Source organism: Capra hircus, chromosome 16 (assembly GCF_001704415.2).
Source record: "Capra hircus breed San Clemente chromosome 16, ASM170441v1, whole genome shotgun sequence".
NCBI classification, from domain to species: domain Eukaryota; kingdom Metazoa; phylum Chordata; class Mammalia; order Artiodactyla; family Bovidae; genus Capra; species Capra hircus.
Genome location: NC_030823.1, coordinates 4,868,720 through 4,886,775, shown reverse-complemented (window position 1 = coordinate 4,886,775; position 18,056 = coordinate 4,868,720). Strand labels below are relative to the sequence as shown.

The 18,056-nt window shown below is 40.3% G+C and overlaps 1 protein-coding gene across 1 annotated transcript in view; it reads right to left on the bottom strand.

The window, feature by feature from the left end:
• LOC102187247 (complement receptor type 1) overlaps positions 1-16,634 on the bottom strand; it is a 38,780-nt gene extending 22,146 nt beyond the window's left edge. Inside the window, 1 exon segment of the mRNA XM_018059933.1 lies at positions 16,229-16,634. Within this exon segment, the coding sequence (XP_017915422.1) occupies positions 16,229-16,634 (406 nt within the window).

Below are 18,056 nucleotides of genomic sequence, written 5' to 3'. Positions count from 1 at the left end.
TGGTGAATGGAAGCTCCACTGGGGCTTTGCATTGACCTGGAGAGAAAGACCACAGTGACATCAAAGTTAAAAGAGAAGCTTCTAGTATACTTTCTCTTTTTTTTCTCCAGTGTGTTTCATAGATGTAGCAGTAACCACTGTTGAAAGTCTGTTGCCAAGTCAATGATTCAGCACAAAGAAATTGCAGCACTTAGTTTGTAGATAAAACTCAACAAACATGAAGTAATATTTTAATGCATATTTTAAATACTGGACTCAGGTACTACACCTTAAAACCTCATGTACGTGTGCGCGTGTGTGTGCATGGGCTCTGTCACTCAGTCATGTCCAACTCTTGCGACCCCACCCAAGGCAGTCCTTCAGGCTCCTTTGTCCATGGAATCTTCCACAAAGAATACTGGAATAGGTTGCCATTTCCTATGCAACCAGGGGATCTTCCCAACCCAAGGACTGAACCCTCAGCATCTCCTGCATTGGGAGGAAGATTCTTTAACACTGAGCCACCCAGGAAGCCAGAGATAATTACTCAGAATTTTTTAAATTTTCAGCTGTTCATAGTTTCTAAACAAAGAAACCAGTATTTTTAACAGTTTGACAGTATTCAATGAGTTATAATGTGCTTTTTTTCACTTTAAACATTTGATAATGACCATTGTTTCTTCATTGCCCCATGGTTTATTTAGAATTGTTTTGCAGAATTTACACACATTTGAGGAAATGACTTTAGCTGTATGCTGCTGCTGCTCAGTCGCTTCGGTCGTGTCCGACTCTGCGTGACCCCATAGACGGCAGCCCACCAGGCTCCTGCGTCCCTGGGATTCTCCAGGCAAGAACACTGGAGTGAGTTGCCATTTCCTTCTCCAATGCATGAAAGTGAAAAGTAAAAGTGAAGTCGCTCAGTCGTGTCCGACTCTTAGTGACCCCATGGACTGCAGCCTACCAGGTTCCTCTTTCCATGGGATTTTCCAGGCAAGAGTACTGGAGCTGTATATTTATTACCAAACTTTGAGGTTAATTGAGTTTGTTTTATGGTTTAGTATATGATCAACTGAGACAATTGTATGTGTATATATTTGTAAAAAATGTGTGTCTGTGATAATGGGTGCAGTCCTCTAGGTGTATCAATGAGGCAAAATCATATTTGTTTAAATCAGCTGGATACTTACTGATTTGTGGGGGTCTGCTTATTGTACCAGATAATGTTCCATCTATTGTACATTTGTCTTATTTGTCTAACTCTGCTCCTTTTATTACTATACATATTTTAACATTTTTATTTAGGTATAGTGATGTACCTTTATATATTTTAAAATTATATTTCCTAGTAGATAGACTCTTTTATTATTAGAATATATCTCTCTTTATCTCTAGTAATCAATCTTGCCTCAAATTATATTTTCTCTATTTTACCTGTAAGGCAAATAACAAACAAAAAACAAGTTTACAGATTTAATCTTCAGTAAACTGAGGGAGATGGTGAGGGACAGGGAGGTCTGGCATGCTGCAGTCTATGGGGTCACAAAGAGTAAGACACAACTTGGCAACCAAACAACAACATATCAATAATTTTTTTGTTTTGTTTTTCCAATGTGGACCATTATTAAAATCTTCATGGAGTTTGTTACAACATCACTTCTGTTTTCAATGGATCCATTTTACCATCAAAAAAGAACCAAGGGAATACCAGAAAAAAAATCTACTTCTGTTTTATTGATTATGCCAAAGCCTATGACTGTGTAGATCACAAAAAAACTGTGGAAAATTCTTCAAGAGATGGGAATCCCAGACCACCTGACCTGCCTCTTGAGAAACTTGTATGCAGGTCAAGAAGCAACAGTTAGAACTGGACATGGAACAACAGATTGGTTTGAAATTGGGAAAGGAGTACATTAAGGCTGTATATTGTCACCCTGCTTATTTAACTTCTATGCAGAGTATATCATGCGAAATGCTGGGCTGGGTGAAGCACAAGCTGGAATCAAGATTGCCAGGAGAAATACCAATAACCTAAGATACACAGATGACACCACCTTTATGGCAGAAAACGAAGAAAAACTAAAGAGCCTCTTGATGAAATTGAAAAAGGAGAGTAAAAATGTTGACTTAAAACTCAACATTCAGAATAAAGATCATGGTATCTGGTCCTATCACTTCATGGCAAATAGATGGGGAAACAGTGCAAGCAGTGACAGACTTTATTTTGGGGGGCTCCCAAATCACTGCAGACGGTGACTGCAGCCATGAAATTAAAAGACGCTTGCTCTTTGGAAGGAAAGCTATGACCAACTAGACAGCATATTCAAAAGCAGAAACATCACTTTGCCAACAAAGGTCTGTCTAATCAAAGCTATGGTTTTTCCAGTAGTCACATATGGATGTGACAGTTGAAGTATAAAGAAAGCTGAGCACTGGAGAATTGATGCTTTGGAACTGTGGTGTTGGAGAAGACTCTTGAGGGTCCCTTGGACTACAAAGAGATTAAACCAGTCAATCCTAAAGGAAATCAGTCCTGAATATTCACTGGAAGGACTGATGCTGAAGCTGAAGCTCCAATACTTTGGCCACTTGATGTGAAGAACTGACTCCTTGGAAAAGACCCTGATGCTGGGGAAGATTGAAGGCAGGAGGAGAAGGGGATGACAGAGGACGAGATGGTTGGATGGTAACACCAAGTCAATAGACATGAGTTTAAGCAAGCTCCAGAAGTTGTTGATAGACAGGAAAGTCTGGCATGCTGCAGTCCATTGGGTCACAAAGAATTGGACACGACTGAGCGACCAAACTGAACTGAACTGAACTGCTTCTGTTTTATGTTTGGGTTTTGGCCATGTGATTTGTGGAATATTAGCTTGCCAACCATGAATTAAACTCACATCTATGCATTGGAAGGTCAAAGCTTAACCAATGGACCTCCAGGGAAGTTCCTATCACTGTTTTAAATATAAACACAGAATGATAATTCAAAGATGAAGATTGTCATAATGCCACAGTTTTCAAATCAGCTTTCTTTTGGTTTGTTTTTGCATAACATGCTTTTCCATCTTTTTATATTCATTCATTCTGTCTCTGGGGCTTCTCTGGTGGCTCAGCTGGTAAAGAATCCTCTTGCAATGTGGGAGACCTGGGTTTGATTCCAGGATTGGGAAGATCCCCTGGAGAAGGGAAAAGCTACCTATTCTAGTATTATGACCTGAAGAATTCCATGCACTGTATAGTCCATGGGATCGCAAAGAGTAGGACACGCCTGAGCAACTTTCTCTTTCATTCTGTCTCTGAACATGTGTATTATTTGTTTTATATGGAACAAATAGCTTTTATTTTTACTTTTATTTATTTTTTATTTATTTAGGCAGGCTGCTTGACATGCCTTCTGGGATCTTAGTTCCTCGACCAGGAGTTGAATATGGGCCCAGGCTGCGAAAGTACATAGTCCTAACCACTGGACTACCAGAGAATTCCCTATAGGGTTTTTATGTTGTTGTTTTTTAATTAACTTACTTATTTTAATTGGAGGATAATTTATTTACAACTTTGTGCTGGGTTTTGCCATACATTGACATGAATCACCCACAGGTGCACATGAGTCCCCCCAACCTGAACCCCCTCCCACCTCTCTCCCCTCCCTCCCTAGCCTCTCCCTCTGGGTTGGCCCAGAGCACCATAGAACTTTGCGTGCCCTGCTTCATACATTGAACTTGCACTAGTCATCTATTTTATACATGACTATATACATGTGTCAATTCTATTTTATAGTTTTTATTTTTAATTATGATAGAGTCCCCAAACTTATTAAGTTCACAGCACTCTTAGAGTTTTAGTAACTTTTTCATGTCATTTCTAGCCAAAAGAAAAATACTTAACAGTTTATTTACTAAATAACTAGTCCCAAACAGCTCAGGAAGTCTTGTGTCCACCATAATTCTTAATAACAGAATGTTAAATGCTGCTCAGCTTTGCAAACCATGAAATCAGATTAACCACCACTTAATTTCTGATTCCAGATTAACTTTCACTTAGTACTTTTTCTTTATCACAGTCATTACTGAAAACCCAGCTATGCAAAGATTTGATGTCATCAAATAGAACTTACTGCAATCTAACATAACCGGGAGCTACTCTGAGCTAGCAGTTTGCAAAATACGTGAGAGATATCAAATATTGCTGTGTTTCCACTGAACATTTAAAATATTCCATAGGTCCCTTGTGAATTTATAAAGGCCCCCATGCCACCTCTGTCCACAGTTTTGGAAATGCTGTACTATGACAATCTTCATCTTTAAAATGGAATTGTGTGTTTATATTTAATATAATTATTGATATATTTGGGATTCTAGCAACCATTTTACTATGTGTTTTTAATTTGTCCTATATTTTCTATGCTCTTTATTTTCTTCTATGTTGCCTTCTTGTTATTAATTATATTTATCATTTTACTCATTTCTCTTTATTAAATTATTAATATAATACATTAAATTTTATTGTTATTTAAAGGTAATGCACATCCTTAACATAGAAAAGGTAATTAACAGTTATAACTTCCCCAACAATGCAAGAACCACAGAAAATGTTAACTTAATTTATTTCCCTCCTGTCTTTTGTTCTATCATTATCATGTATTTAAATTCTACATACATTTTAAACTAATGCTAGTCATAATCAATGCACACAACACAAGCTGTTTACTAGACTATTACCATTTTCTGCTAACCTGAACTCTAATGGGAATGGACTCCCTCAGCTAAGATTTTGAAAATCTGTTTGGAAATATGCAGTAGGCCAGATAATGAGCTCCCAAAGACATCCATGTCCTAATCCTTGAAAACTGTGAACATTACCTATTATGGCAACAGCACTTTGCAGATGTGATTCACTTAAAAACCTTAAAATGGGAAGATTATCCTGGATTATTTGGATGGGTCTTAAATTTACTCACAAAAGTCTTTATAGGAAGGAAGCAAAGGATCAAGGAGACAGGAGAAGATATGAAGATGGGACACTACTGACTTCAAAAGTAGAGAAAGGGGGCCATGATCCAGAGGATGTAGGCTGCCTCTGGAAGATAAAAGAGAGCAAGGAAACCTAAAGTCCTCTTGAGCATCTAGAAAGAACACAACGCTATGGGCCCATTGTAGATTTTGACCTCCAGAACTGTAAGAGAATAAATTTCTGTTGTTTTAAGCCACCGAGTTTGTGGCAATGTATTTTATAGCAGCAATAAGAAACTAATACAAAAGATAATGGGACATGGTGTTAAAAAAATTTGAATTTGTAGAGACTTGGACTGGAACCCAATGTCTTCTACTTACTAACTATGAGGTCTCAGATGAGCTGCTTAAAATTTCTGAGCCTGAGTTTCATCTTCCTCATAATGATGATAATATTTACCTAGTAATTTTGCTGGGAAATTCAAGGAGGTAAAGCATTTAGTAGTATCTTAGATATGGAAGACACTTGGTAAGTTGTTGTTATAGTTATAATCTATTGAAAAAGGGAAATGCTAACAGTGAGCATGCTCACTTTGCTTCCAAGAGTTTATTTTCTGCCTACATGTACAGAGCTAATTTAGAATAAACTTACCTTGGAAAAGCCCTGAAGGACCTCAGTGACCAGCGATCTCAGAAGTTCTCTTGAATGAGTGTGTCCCAGATTCAGCCTAGGATTTAATCTCTGAAACACATGAGTTCTATCATGGTTCCCACCAAACCACTGACAAGCATGAGAATTCCTGAAGAAATTGGATTGAACTAGCCATTAGGTCTGCATAGTTGCTATGTTACATTTTTTCCTATTTAACGGCTTTTATCAAAATTAAGGGATTTCATCTGTGTATCCTATCCGTGCAAAGGATGGTGATCCAAGAAAATACACATTTATTACTTATTTTTTCTAACATTAGACAGTCTTATATCTATTACTACACATTCTCTTTATTAAATAGCAGCTATTAAGCTAGAGTGTCCTTGTCTATGTTTATTTCTTCATCTTGTATCATCTTAGTCCTCTGACTGTGCTATAGTCCTTCCCACCAAAACCTTTTTACTTCTTCTTTGAGATATATGCTCTTTCTTCTGTCTGTGATATTCCCTCCATGTGATTACTTTATCTTCACTGTAACTTTCAATCTTCTTCCAGATGTCTGCTAAAATGCTGCGTCCTTATACATGGTTGAGTCCCTTTGCTATTCACCTGAAACTATCACAGCACTGTTAATCAGCTATACCCCAACACAAAATAACACATTCCAAAATAAATTAAAATGCTGCTTCCTTATTGAAGCCTTCCCTGACCCTCCCAGGGATTTCAAATCTGATTTCCCTCTGCCTCATCACATAATAATTTCTAATGAGACCCTTTCTTTTTCCTTTTATATCACAAGTTTTTTATGTTTATATGCTTTTAAACATATCTATGTCTCTCAATAGATATTAGACATGCATATTATGAAAGCAAGAAACTCAGGATTCATGGTCTAGCACTCAGTTATAAGCAGTCAGTGCATATTCGCTGCAAAGAACAGGTGAATGATAAATTACCTAAAAAACTTAAAATAAAATCAAGAAGTCAGGCTATATCCCTAAAAGCTGTAATTCAGTGGGTGTGGGTAATGGCCCAAGAAACCATCGTTTTAAAAAGTTTCCAGGTGATTTTGACAGATAACAGCACCTTGAGAACCACTGTGACAAATAAGAAAATACTACCAAAATTACGAAAAACTAAAAAACAACTCCTGTGACTTCAAATATGATGCCTTCACCTTTTCTCTAGTTATATGTAGGATGAATGTAATTTTGATAGTGATCTCATTCATTGGTTCTGGACAAGGGAAGAGATTGCAAGTGCAGCTTCTAGTGCCAAAGTTTTACTAGGAGAGGCTGAATGTCACAGCAAAGCTCACAAGAAGACAGATATATAAAACAACAAAGAAAATGTAATGTGCAAATCTTGGAATGGCATACCTTTCCCTTCAGTTCAGTCCAGTTCATTTCAGTCACTCAGTCGTGTCTGACTCATTGCAGCCCCATAAACGGCACCATGCCAGGCCTCCCTGTCCATCACCAACTCCTGGAGTCAACTCAAACCAATCCCCATTATGTCGGTGATGTTATCCAACCACCTCATCCTCTGTTGTCCCCTTCTACTCCTGCCCTCAATCTTTCCCAGCATTGAGGTCTTTTCAAACGAGTCAGCTCTTTGCATCAGGTGGCCAAAGTATTGAATTTTCAGCCTCAGAATCAGTCCTTCCAATGAACACCCAGGACTGATCTCCTTTAGGATGGACTGGTTGGATCTGCTTGCAGTCCAAGGGACTCTCAAGTGTCTTCTCCAACACCACAGTTTGAAAGCATCAATACTTCGGCACTCAGCTCTCTTTATATTCCAACTCTTACATCCATACATGACAACTAGAAAAACTAGCCTTGACTAGAAGGACCTTTGTTGGCAGAGTAATGTCTCTGCTTTTTAATATGCTTTCTAGGTTGAACTTCCAGATGTTCAAGCTGGTTTTAGAAAAGGCAGAGGAACCAGAGATCAAATTGCCAACATCCGCTGGATCATCAAAAAAGCAAGAGAGTTCCAGAAAAACATCTATTTCTGCTTTATTGACTATGCCAAAGGCTTTGACTGTGTGGATCACAACAAACTGGAAAATTCTGAAAGAGATGGGAATGCCAGACCACCTACCTGCCTGTTGAGAAACCTATATGCAGGTCAGGAAGCAACAGTTAGAACTGGACATGGAACAACAGACTGGTTCCAAATAGGTAAAGGAGCCTATCAAGGCTGTATATTGTCACCCTGCTTATTTAACTTCTATGCAGAGTACATCATGAGAAACGCTGGGCTGTAAGAAGCACAAGCTGGAATCAAGATTGCCGGGAGAAATATCAATAACCTCAGATATGCAGATAACACAACCCTTATGGCAGAAAGTGAACAGGAACTAAGAAGCCTCCTGATGAAAGTGAAAGAGGAGACAGAAAGAGGAGGGTGAAAAAGTTTGCTTAAAGCTCAACATTCAGAAAACGAAGATCATAGTGTCTGGTCCCATCACTTCATGGGAAATAGATGGGGAAACAGTGGAAACAGTGTCAGACTTTATTTTTGGGGGCTTCAAAATCACTGCAGATGATGATTGCAGCCATGAAATTAAAAGATGCTTACCCCTTGGGAGAGAAGTTATGATCAACCTAGATAGAATATTAAAAAGCAGAGACATTACTTTGCCAACAAAGATCCGTCTAGTCAAGGCTATGGTTTTACCAGTGGTCATGTATGGATGTGAGAGTTGGACTGTGAAGAAAGCTGAGCGCTGAAGAATTGATGCTTTTGAACTGCAGTGTTGGAGCAGACTCTTGAGAGTCCCTTGGACTGCAAGGAGATCCAACCAGCCCATCTTAAACAAGATCAGTCCTGGGTGTTCATTGGAAGGACTGATGCTGAAGCTGAAACTCCAATACTTTGGCCACCTCATATGAAGAGTTGACTCACTGGAAAAGACCCTGATGCTGGGAGGGATTGGGGGCAGGAGGAGAAGGGGACGACACAGGATGAGATGGCTGGAGGGCATCACCGACTCAATGCACATGAGTTTGGGTGAACTCCTGGAGTTGGTGATGAACAAGGAAGCCTGGCGTGCTGTGATTCATGGGGTCACAAAGAGTCGGACACGACTGAATGACTGAACTGAACTGAAATGAGGTTGGTCATAACTTTCCTTCCAAGGAGCAAGCGTCTTAAATTCCATGGTTGCAATCACCATCCGCAGCAACTTTGGAGCCCAAAAAAATAAAGTCAGCCACTGTTTCCCCATCTATTTGCCATAAAGTGATGTCATGATCTTAGTTTTCTCAATGTTGAGCTTTAAGCCAATTTTTTCACTTTCCTCTTTCACTTTCATCAAGAGGCTCTTTAGTCCTTCTTTGCTTTCTTCCATAGGGTGGTGTCATCTGCATATATGAGGTTATTGATATTTCTCCCAGTAATCTTGATTTCAGCTTGTGCTTCCTCCAGCCCAGCATTTCTCATAATGTACTCTGCATATAAATTAAATAAGTAGCGTGACAATATACAGCCTTGACGTACTCCTTTACCTATTTGGAACCAGTCTGTTGTTCCAAGTCCAGTTCTAACTGTTGCTTCCTGACTTGCATACAGATTTCTCAAGAGGCAGGTCGGGTGGTCTGGTATTGGCTTCTCTTTCAGAATTTTCAACAGTTTATTGTGGTCCACAGTCAAAGGCTTTGGCATAGTCAAGAAAGCAGAAATAGATGTTTTTCTGGAACTCTCTTATGATCCAGTGGATGTTGGCAATTTGATCTCTGGTTCCCCTGCATTTTCTAAAACAAACTTGAACATCTGAAAGTTCACAGTTTACGTATTGCTGAAGCCTGGCTTGGAGAATTTGAGCATTTCTTTACTAGCATGTGAGATGAGTGCAATTGTGTGGTAGGTTGACCATTCTTTAGCATTTCCTTTCTTTGGGATTGGAATGAAACAGCTCAGCTGGAATTCCATCACCTCCACTAGCTTTGTTTGTAGTGATGCTTCCTAAGGCCCACCTGACTTCACATTCCAGGATGTCTGGCTCTAGTTGAATGTGAGTGATCACACCTTCACGATTATCTGTGTCATGAAGATCTTTTTTATGCAGTTCTGTATTCTTGCCACCTCTTCTTAATATCTTCTGCTTCTGTTAGGTCCATACCACTTCTGTCCTTTACTGAGCCCATCTTTGCATGAAATGTTCCCTTGGTGTCTCTAATTTTCTTGAAGAGATCTCTAGGCTTTCCCATTCTATTGTTTTTCCACTATTTCTTTGCCTTGATCACTGAGGAAGGCTTTCTTATCTCTCCTTGGTATTCTTTGGAACTCTGCATTCAAATGGGTATATCTTTCGTTTTCTCCTTTGCCTTTCACCTCTCTTCTTTTCACAGCTATTTGTAAGGCCTCCTCAGACAGCCATTTTGCTGTTCTGCATATTTTTCCTTGGGGATGGTCTTGCTCCCTGTCTCCTGTACAATGTCATGAACCTCTGTCCATAGTTCATCAGGTACTCTGTCTATCAGATCTAGTCCCTTGAATCTATTTCTCACTTCCACTGTATAGTCATAAGGGATTTGATTTAGGTCATACCTTAATGGTCTAGTGGTTTTCCCCAGTTTCTTCAATATAAGTCTGAATTTGGCAATAAGGAGTTCATGATCTGAGCCACAGTCAGCTTCTGGTCTTGTTTTTGCTGACTGTATAGAGCTTTTACATCTTTGGCTGTAAAGCATGTAATCAGTCTGATTTTGTTGTTGACCATCTGGTGATTTCCATGTGTAGAGTCTTCTCTTGTGTTGTTGGATAAAGGTGTTTGCTATGACCTTTCCTTTAATTACCTAAAATTCATACCTGAGTTCTGGTATAGTATATGTAATAACTAAAAATGAAAATTTGGATGATGTGAAAGTGAAAGTCTCAGTCATGTCCAACTCTCTGCAACTCCACGGTCCATGGAGTTCTCCAGGCCAGAATACTGGAGTGGGTAGCCTTTTCCTTCTCCAGAGGATCTTCCCAACCCAGGGATCAAACCCAGGTCTCACAGATTGTAGGCAGATTCTTTACCAGCTGAGCCACCAAGGAAGCCCAAGAACACTGGAGTGGGTATCCTATCCCTTCTCCATTGGATCTTCGTGACCCAAGAATCAAAGTGCATTGCAGGCAGATTCTTTACCAACTGAGCTATCAGGGAAGCCTGAGACTTTGGATAATATCCCAAATAAAAAGGAATACATGAATCTGAGAAAGCTTGATTTAGTTTCTTTTCCCTTCTTTATTGCCAATCCCTCAAATTAGGGCTTGTTCCTACAACAAACATATTAATATAAACTCTATAAGCTCAAGATCTGCCATAGTTTGAAAAAAATTTTATAGCTTTATTAATATATATTGGGCTTCCCAGGTGGCGGTAGTGGTAAAGAACCTGTCTGCCAGTACAGGAGACAAAGGAGATGCAGGTTCAATCCCTGGGTTGGAAGATGCCCTGGAGTAGGGCGTGGCAACCCAGTTCAGTGTTCTGGCCTGGAGAATCCCATGGACAGAGAAGACTGGTGGGCTACATCCCATGGGGTCAAAAAGAGTCGGACATGACTGATGCAACTTAGCATGCATGCAAACATACATTAAGCTATATTACATACAATAACTATGCAATTTGTTGACTCAACATATGTATACACTATGAAATGGTCACCACAGTCAAGACAACAAACTTTTCCATCACAGTACCCCTTCTCCTTTCCTAATGTTTCTTTGTAATCCGTTCATCTCTTTATCTCCTTCTCTAGGCAAACTTTTGGATAAACTGAATTACTCAGTTTGTACTTTTTATTTTTATCTAGCTTTCACAAAGCATAAATATCTTGCGAATCATCTGGACTGTTACACATAAAAATTTAAGTGGTTTTGTTTGTTTACTGAGTAACATTTAGCTGTAAAATTACACCTTAATTTAGTTTACCCTTTTAGCTGTTGAAGGACATTTGGATTGTTTCTAGTTATTGGCTATCACAGATAAAGCCACTATAAAAATTCTTAAACAAGTCTTTATGTGAACATATGCTTTCATTTCTCTTGAGTAGATACCTAGGTGTAAAATACTTAGATATATGTGTGCTTAACATTTTAAGAAACTGTCAAAATTTTGTTTCCAAAGTGGTTGTATCCTTTTAACAATGAAGAATGTTTGATAACTACAGTTTACCTTATAGCTAATACTTGGTATAGTCAGTTTTTAAAAGTTAAGTCATTCTAGTGGGTGTATGGAGAAGGCAATGGCAACTGACTCCAGTACTCTTGCCTGGCAAATCCCATGGATGGAGGAGCCTGGTAGGCTGCAGTCCATGGGGTCACTAAGAGTCAGACACGACTGAGCGACTTCACTTTCACTTTCATGCATTGGAGAGGGAAATGGCAACCCACTCCAGTGTTCTTGCCTGGAGAATTCCAGGGGCGGGTGAGCCTGGTGGGCTGCCGTCTATGGGGTTACACAGAGTCGGACATGACTGAAGTGAGTTAGCAGCAGCAGCAGCAGTAGGTGTATAGTGTCATTTCATTGTTATTTTTGTCTTGGGTGTCACTGTCCACTTTGAAATACACCTGATTCAAACTTACTTGAGGCAGGTTGATTTATTCTGTACTATAAGCACAAACTACCCACTATTTCTTTCATACCTGTTCAAACATGAGCTGTCAACCTAGAGTATACTCTGTTCCTCATTCCTCATATTCTGCTCTTTATAAAGGGACCTGAAAATGTTTTATTTAAGTAATTATATTATTTAGAAAAAAAAGAGCATGCACTTAAACATTTTTATTTATTTTATATTTAAATATATTCATATATTTTATGATGTATATTATATGCTATGCATTTGGTGTACTATATAACATTTAATATTATACACATACTTTGGTATAATGTACCCCTTCTCCAGGAGATCTTCCCAACCCAGGGATCAAACCCGAGTCTCCTGTATGGCAGACAGACGCTTTACCATCTGAGCCACTAGGGAAGCACATAATATACATTGTATTTTCTATATGGTATAATGTAATATATACTTTGGTATAGTTTGGTATTAAATAATATATAATATGTAGTACACATAATATACATTATATAGATTAACATGTTATATATAAACTATGTATACAAACTATAAGAAGTCAATAGTAGGTGTTAAATTATAATATATTATATAACATAATAAAGCTATTATATCCATGTTTAATTATACTAATATAATTTAATTATATTAATATCAATAATTATATAATTAAATTATATTATGCAAGTTATTTACAATTATTATATAAGCTATATATAATAATTATATATGCTATATAATATATATTGAATGTAAAGCTATATTTCAACTTGTCTCCTTAATACTTTCCAGATTTTTTCATTTCTGTCAACTTTTGGTCAATCGCGATTAAACCAACAGGATTTCTTCCTGTTAATGTCTGTGTGGAGAGGACAGTCAGCCAGGTCATTCAATTGCTTGTTTGAGTTGGCCCTATTAGAATTATTTTATTCATTATCTCTATATAGGAAAATTTTGAAGTTACTTGTCCAATTGTGAAAGTTATATTAGATAAAACCAGGAAACACAAACATAAAGCTACTCATCTGAGCATACGTAAACTGAAACAAGTCAGGAATTACAGAAAGCCAACTCCTTTCCACCCCGCATCTTTACACAAGGTAATAGTGAGGTCTGACCTGAGGGCCAAGTGAGGGCGCCAGCGTCGGCCCTATCTTCAACACAGTCTTGGCAAGGCTTGTGCTATGCTAATTTTTACATAAAATAAATATACTCATGAAACATCCTTTACATTCTTTTTATTCACTCTTCAGTTGCTGTTAAAGCTATACTTCTTCCACTCAGCCTAAGATCACTGAAGCTATCTCTCCCTTTTCAATCACTCTGAGGCCCTCAGACTCTTGTATGAGTTTTTAGTCATGGTTTTGTAGATCCCCGTGGGGATTTTCAGGTTATGAAACACTGTCATATACAGTAAGTCATCTGATTTTCACATTAACCCTCTCAGATAGCAGAATATTAATTATGTTTATTGTATACATGTGGACTCTCGAGATCAGGGATGTTACTGACTTGCTGGTCCAAGGCTTCCAGCTAGTAGGTAGCAGAGGCTGGACAAAGCAGAACCCTGGCCTTTTTAGTTAAGATTTCCTAAAATCCCACCACCCTACTGTATGCACACATCTTGAAGGCACAGCTCTCTCTTTCATTTCTTACAAACTCCAAAGTGCTATGTACACTGTCAGCATTCCATCAGCATTTTCTAAATTACTTTAGCAAGTAAATTGCTAGATAGTTTAGGCTATCTCACATTTTGAAGTTATTATAATAATCCTAGTAAATTTTTTTTGCAATTAATCTTGTCTGGAAGTGTACTATAATGGTAAACTTAATAAACACAGACAAGCTATAACAACATTTCAATAAGAAGGGAACCAGGTACCCGCAAAGCCCACAAAAATTCTAAATACAGATTGCTTAAATTTTTTGGCATGCTTCTCTTCTGAAAATAAAGCTTTAGGTTTTATCCCATTTCTTCACTTGACAGGTTCCTTTATGACATCTAAGTAAGTGTTAGTTGCTCAGTCGTGTCTGACTCTTTGCAACCCCATGGACTGTAGCCCACCAGGCTCCTCTATCCATGGAATTTTCCAGGCAAGAATACTGGAGTGGGTTGCCATTCCCTTCTCCAGGGGTTCTTCCCCGCCCAGGGATTGAACTGAGGTATCCCACATTGCAGGCAGATTCTTTATTGAGTCACCAGGGAAGCCTATGGCATCTAAAAAGATAAAATATTAATAACAATTTCTGTGGAAACTTAGTTTCCCTTCTTTTTTTACTCTCTTAGAAGGGAAGGCACGATCAAATACCGAATGCAAAATGCCTAGCGGTGACAAAGAGCAAACTGAGTTGTCAAGAAGAGGCTCAACAAAAAAGAAAAAGACTGTCACTTCAACCAAGATGTCCACTTGAATGAGGTGACTCAACTAAGAGGACTTCTAGGGAAGTCAAAAATAAGGGTTCTAATCTCTGTTTGCCTATTTGAAGTGAAAGGAAAATAGAGAGGACACCACCTCAAAATTTTCATAAGAGTTATAATAGGCTTTGTTTTGTTGTAAATACTTGACTAAACTGGGACAATATGTAAACATTACTCTCCACTCCTACCTGCAGTCATTACACTGACTGAGGGTTCTGCAGTTCGGCTAGCTTTTCTAACCCCAAGCACCTGGCATTTGTCTTAGCACAGGTGCTCAGTAACGACGGCTCAGAGGATAAAGCGTATGCCTGAATGCAGGCGTCCCGGGTTCGATCCCTGCGTTGGGAAGATCCCCTGGAGAAGGAAATGGCAACCCACTCCAATATTCTTGCCTGGAGAATCCCACGGACAGAGGAGCTTGGCAGGCTATAGTCCACGGGGTCACAAAGAGTCGGACACGACTGAGTGACTATACTTCAGTAATGATGACAGTGGTTGTTTAGGGTGCTGAATGGCGGGGGGCGGGGAATATAAGCAGATGTGAGGCACTTTGCAGGTGATAACTGGCACCTCGGGACTGCTTGTCCAAACACCCTTGTGTACAAAGGGCTGAAGTAATGAGGATAGATAAGTGGCAGGCACTATGTTAAAACTTTGACATGCTCTCTGCCATTTAGGTAGCAACTGGCACCCCACTCCGGTACTCAGTTCAGTTCAGTTCAGTTCAGTCGCTCAGTCGTGTCCGACTCTTTGCAACCCCATGAATAGCAGCACGCCAGGCCTCCCTGTCCATCACCATCTCCCAGAGTTCACTCAGACTCACGTCCATCGAGTCCGTGATGCCATCCAGCCATCTCATCCTCGGTCGTCCCCTTCTCCTCCTGCCCCCAATCCCTCCCAGCATCAGAGTCTTTTCCAATGAGTCAACTCTTCTCATGAGGTGGCCAAAGTACTGGAGCTTCAGCTTTAGCATCATTCCTTCCAAAGAAATCCCAGGGTTGATCTCCTTCAGAATGGATTGGTTGGGTCTCCTTGCAGTCCAAGGGACCTTCAAGAGTCTTCTCCAACACCGCAGTTCAAACGCATCAATTCTTCAGCGCTCAGCCTTCTTCACAGTCCAACTCTCACATCCATACATGACCACAGGAAAAACCATAGCCTTGACTAGGCGGACCTTAGTCGGCAAAGTAATGTCTTTGCTTTTGAATATACTATCTAGGTTGGTCATAACTTTTCTTCCAAGGAGTAAGCGTCTTTTAATTTCATGGCTGCAGTACTCTTGCCTGGAAAATCCCATGGACAAAAAAAAAAAAAAAAAAAAGAAAGAAAGAAAGAAAGAAAATCCCATGGACAGAGGAGCCTGGTAGGCTGCAGTCCATGGGGTCGCCAAGAGTCGACACGACTGAGTGACTTCACTTTCACTTTTCACTTTCATGCATTGGAGAAGGAAATGGCAACCCACTCCAGTGTTCTTGCCTGCAGAATCCCAGGGACGGGGGAGCCTGGTGGGCTGCCGTCTATGGGGTCGCGCAGAGTCGGACACGACTGAAGCGACTTAGCAGCAGCAGCAGCAGCCATGAGGTGCAGAGATGGGTGACGAAGAAACACAAGGAGTAACTTTCTTCACAGTTAACATGTTTCAAGGGTTAGAACTCACCTCTGTCGAATCCCCCAACACCTTTTCTTTCCCTATGACCTTCGCCACATTCTGCTATAGACGGTCTCTGTACAAATAAGGCAAACGCAAGGAATTCCGCGCGGCACCCGGTCATCATCTGCACTGGGCACAGCATAAGCCCCACGAAGAGAGGAATTGGAGCAGTGCCACCAGGGGTCCGGAACACAGCGGGGAGTCCCAGAGCCGACCTGCCTTCTCGCGCGCTTAGCCCTTGGAGAGACACTCTCGACGCGGGTGCCAGCGAGGACAAGGCGCCCGCGCACCTCACCGCCGGCAGCCCGGCGCGCGAGTAGCGCCAGAACCGCCCGCACGGCTCCTCCCGAGCCGGAGAGCGGGGCGCCGGCAGCCGGACAGCGTCCCGTTTCCACGGAACGGAGGTTCCCATCCGTCCCAAGCGCCTCTAGTAACCAGAGACGGTCTCGGAGAAAATCGAAGTCGGGGAAAGTGCAGCGGAGAAAAGGACCACACACCGGATGCAGCTCCCGGGTTTGGGAAGTGCAGCGAAGGTTCCCGACAAAAAAACACGTCAATGTATGGCAAAACCAATACAGTATTGTAAAGTAAAATAAAGTAAAAATAAAAATTTTAAAAAAATAAATAAAAATAAAAGTTAAAAAACAACAACAACAACAACAACCAAAGAAAAACTGTTGACCACAACTTCCCCTTGGCGAGCGAGGTCTTGTTTACTCCCGGTTTCCCTTGTTTCTAATGTCTCGCTCCCAAAGAACACCTAAGAGATCTTGGTACAGAAGGAAAATTAGGCAGAGCTTTCAGCTCCTTGATGTGTTCTACATATGAGGGTGGGCAGCTCGGCACAAAAGCGGTGGATTCTCACAGCCTCGCTTTCATACACCCCTACACGATTTTTTCCCCTTCTCAAGGATCCGCGTGGGTAGTAGTAGGTCAGCTAAAGAAATGCCTGCACTCTGCCTAAGAGACTGTTGCAGGCAACATGCACAGTGTACAGAAAATGAAGAACCAATTTCTTTATGTTGAATTGAGATACACCAAGCCATTGAAAGATCTTTTGAAAGAGAGTGACTTAATCAAATTTGCATTTTTAAAAGTATGATTCTGATATGACACCCCTTATGTATGGTATCTAAAAAATGATACAAATGAACTTAGAAAACAGAAAGAGACTCAGAGACTTAGAGAAGGAACTTCTGCTTGGAGCAGGAGAAAGGATCCTTAGGACGTTTGGGATGGACATGTACACACTGCTCTATTTAAAATGGATAATCAGCAAGAATCTACTGCATAGAACATGGAACTGCTGCTCAATGTTATGGGACAGCCTGGATGGGAGAGGGCTTTAGCGGAGAATGGGTATATGTGTATGTATCCAGTCCCTTTGTATGGCTCAGTCCCTTTGCTGTTCACCTGGAACTACGACAACTTTGCTAGTTGGCTATGTCCCTGATAGCTCAGTTGGAAAGAAGCTGCCTGCAATGCAGGAGACCCTGGTTTTATTCCTGAGTTGGGAAGATCCCCTGGAGAAGGGTTAGGTTACCCACTGCAGTGTACTTCTGCTTCCCTTGTGGCTCAGCTGGTAAAGAATCTGCCTGCAATGCAGGAGACCTGGGTTCGGTCCCTGGGTTGGAAAGATCCCCTGGAGAAGGGAAAGGCAATCCACTCTAGTATTCCAGCCAGGATGAGTCCATGGGGTCACAAAAAGTCAGACACGACTGAGGAACTATCACTTCACTTCACTTCAATACAAAATAAGAAGTTCAAAAAATAAAAAATAAAAGTATGATTTTGTCTGTAGTTTAGAGACTAGATAGGAATAAAGCAATAGTGG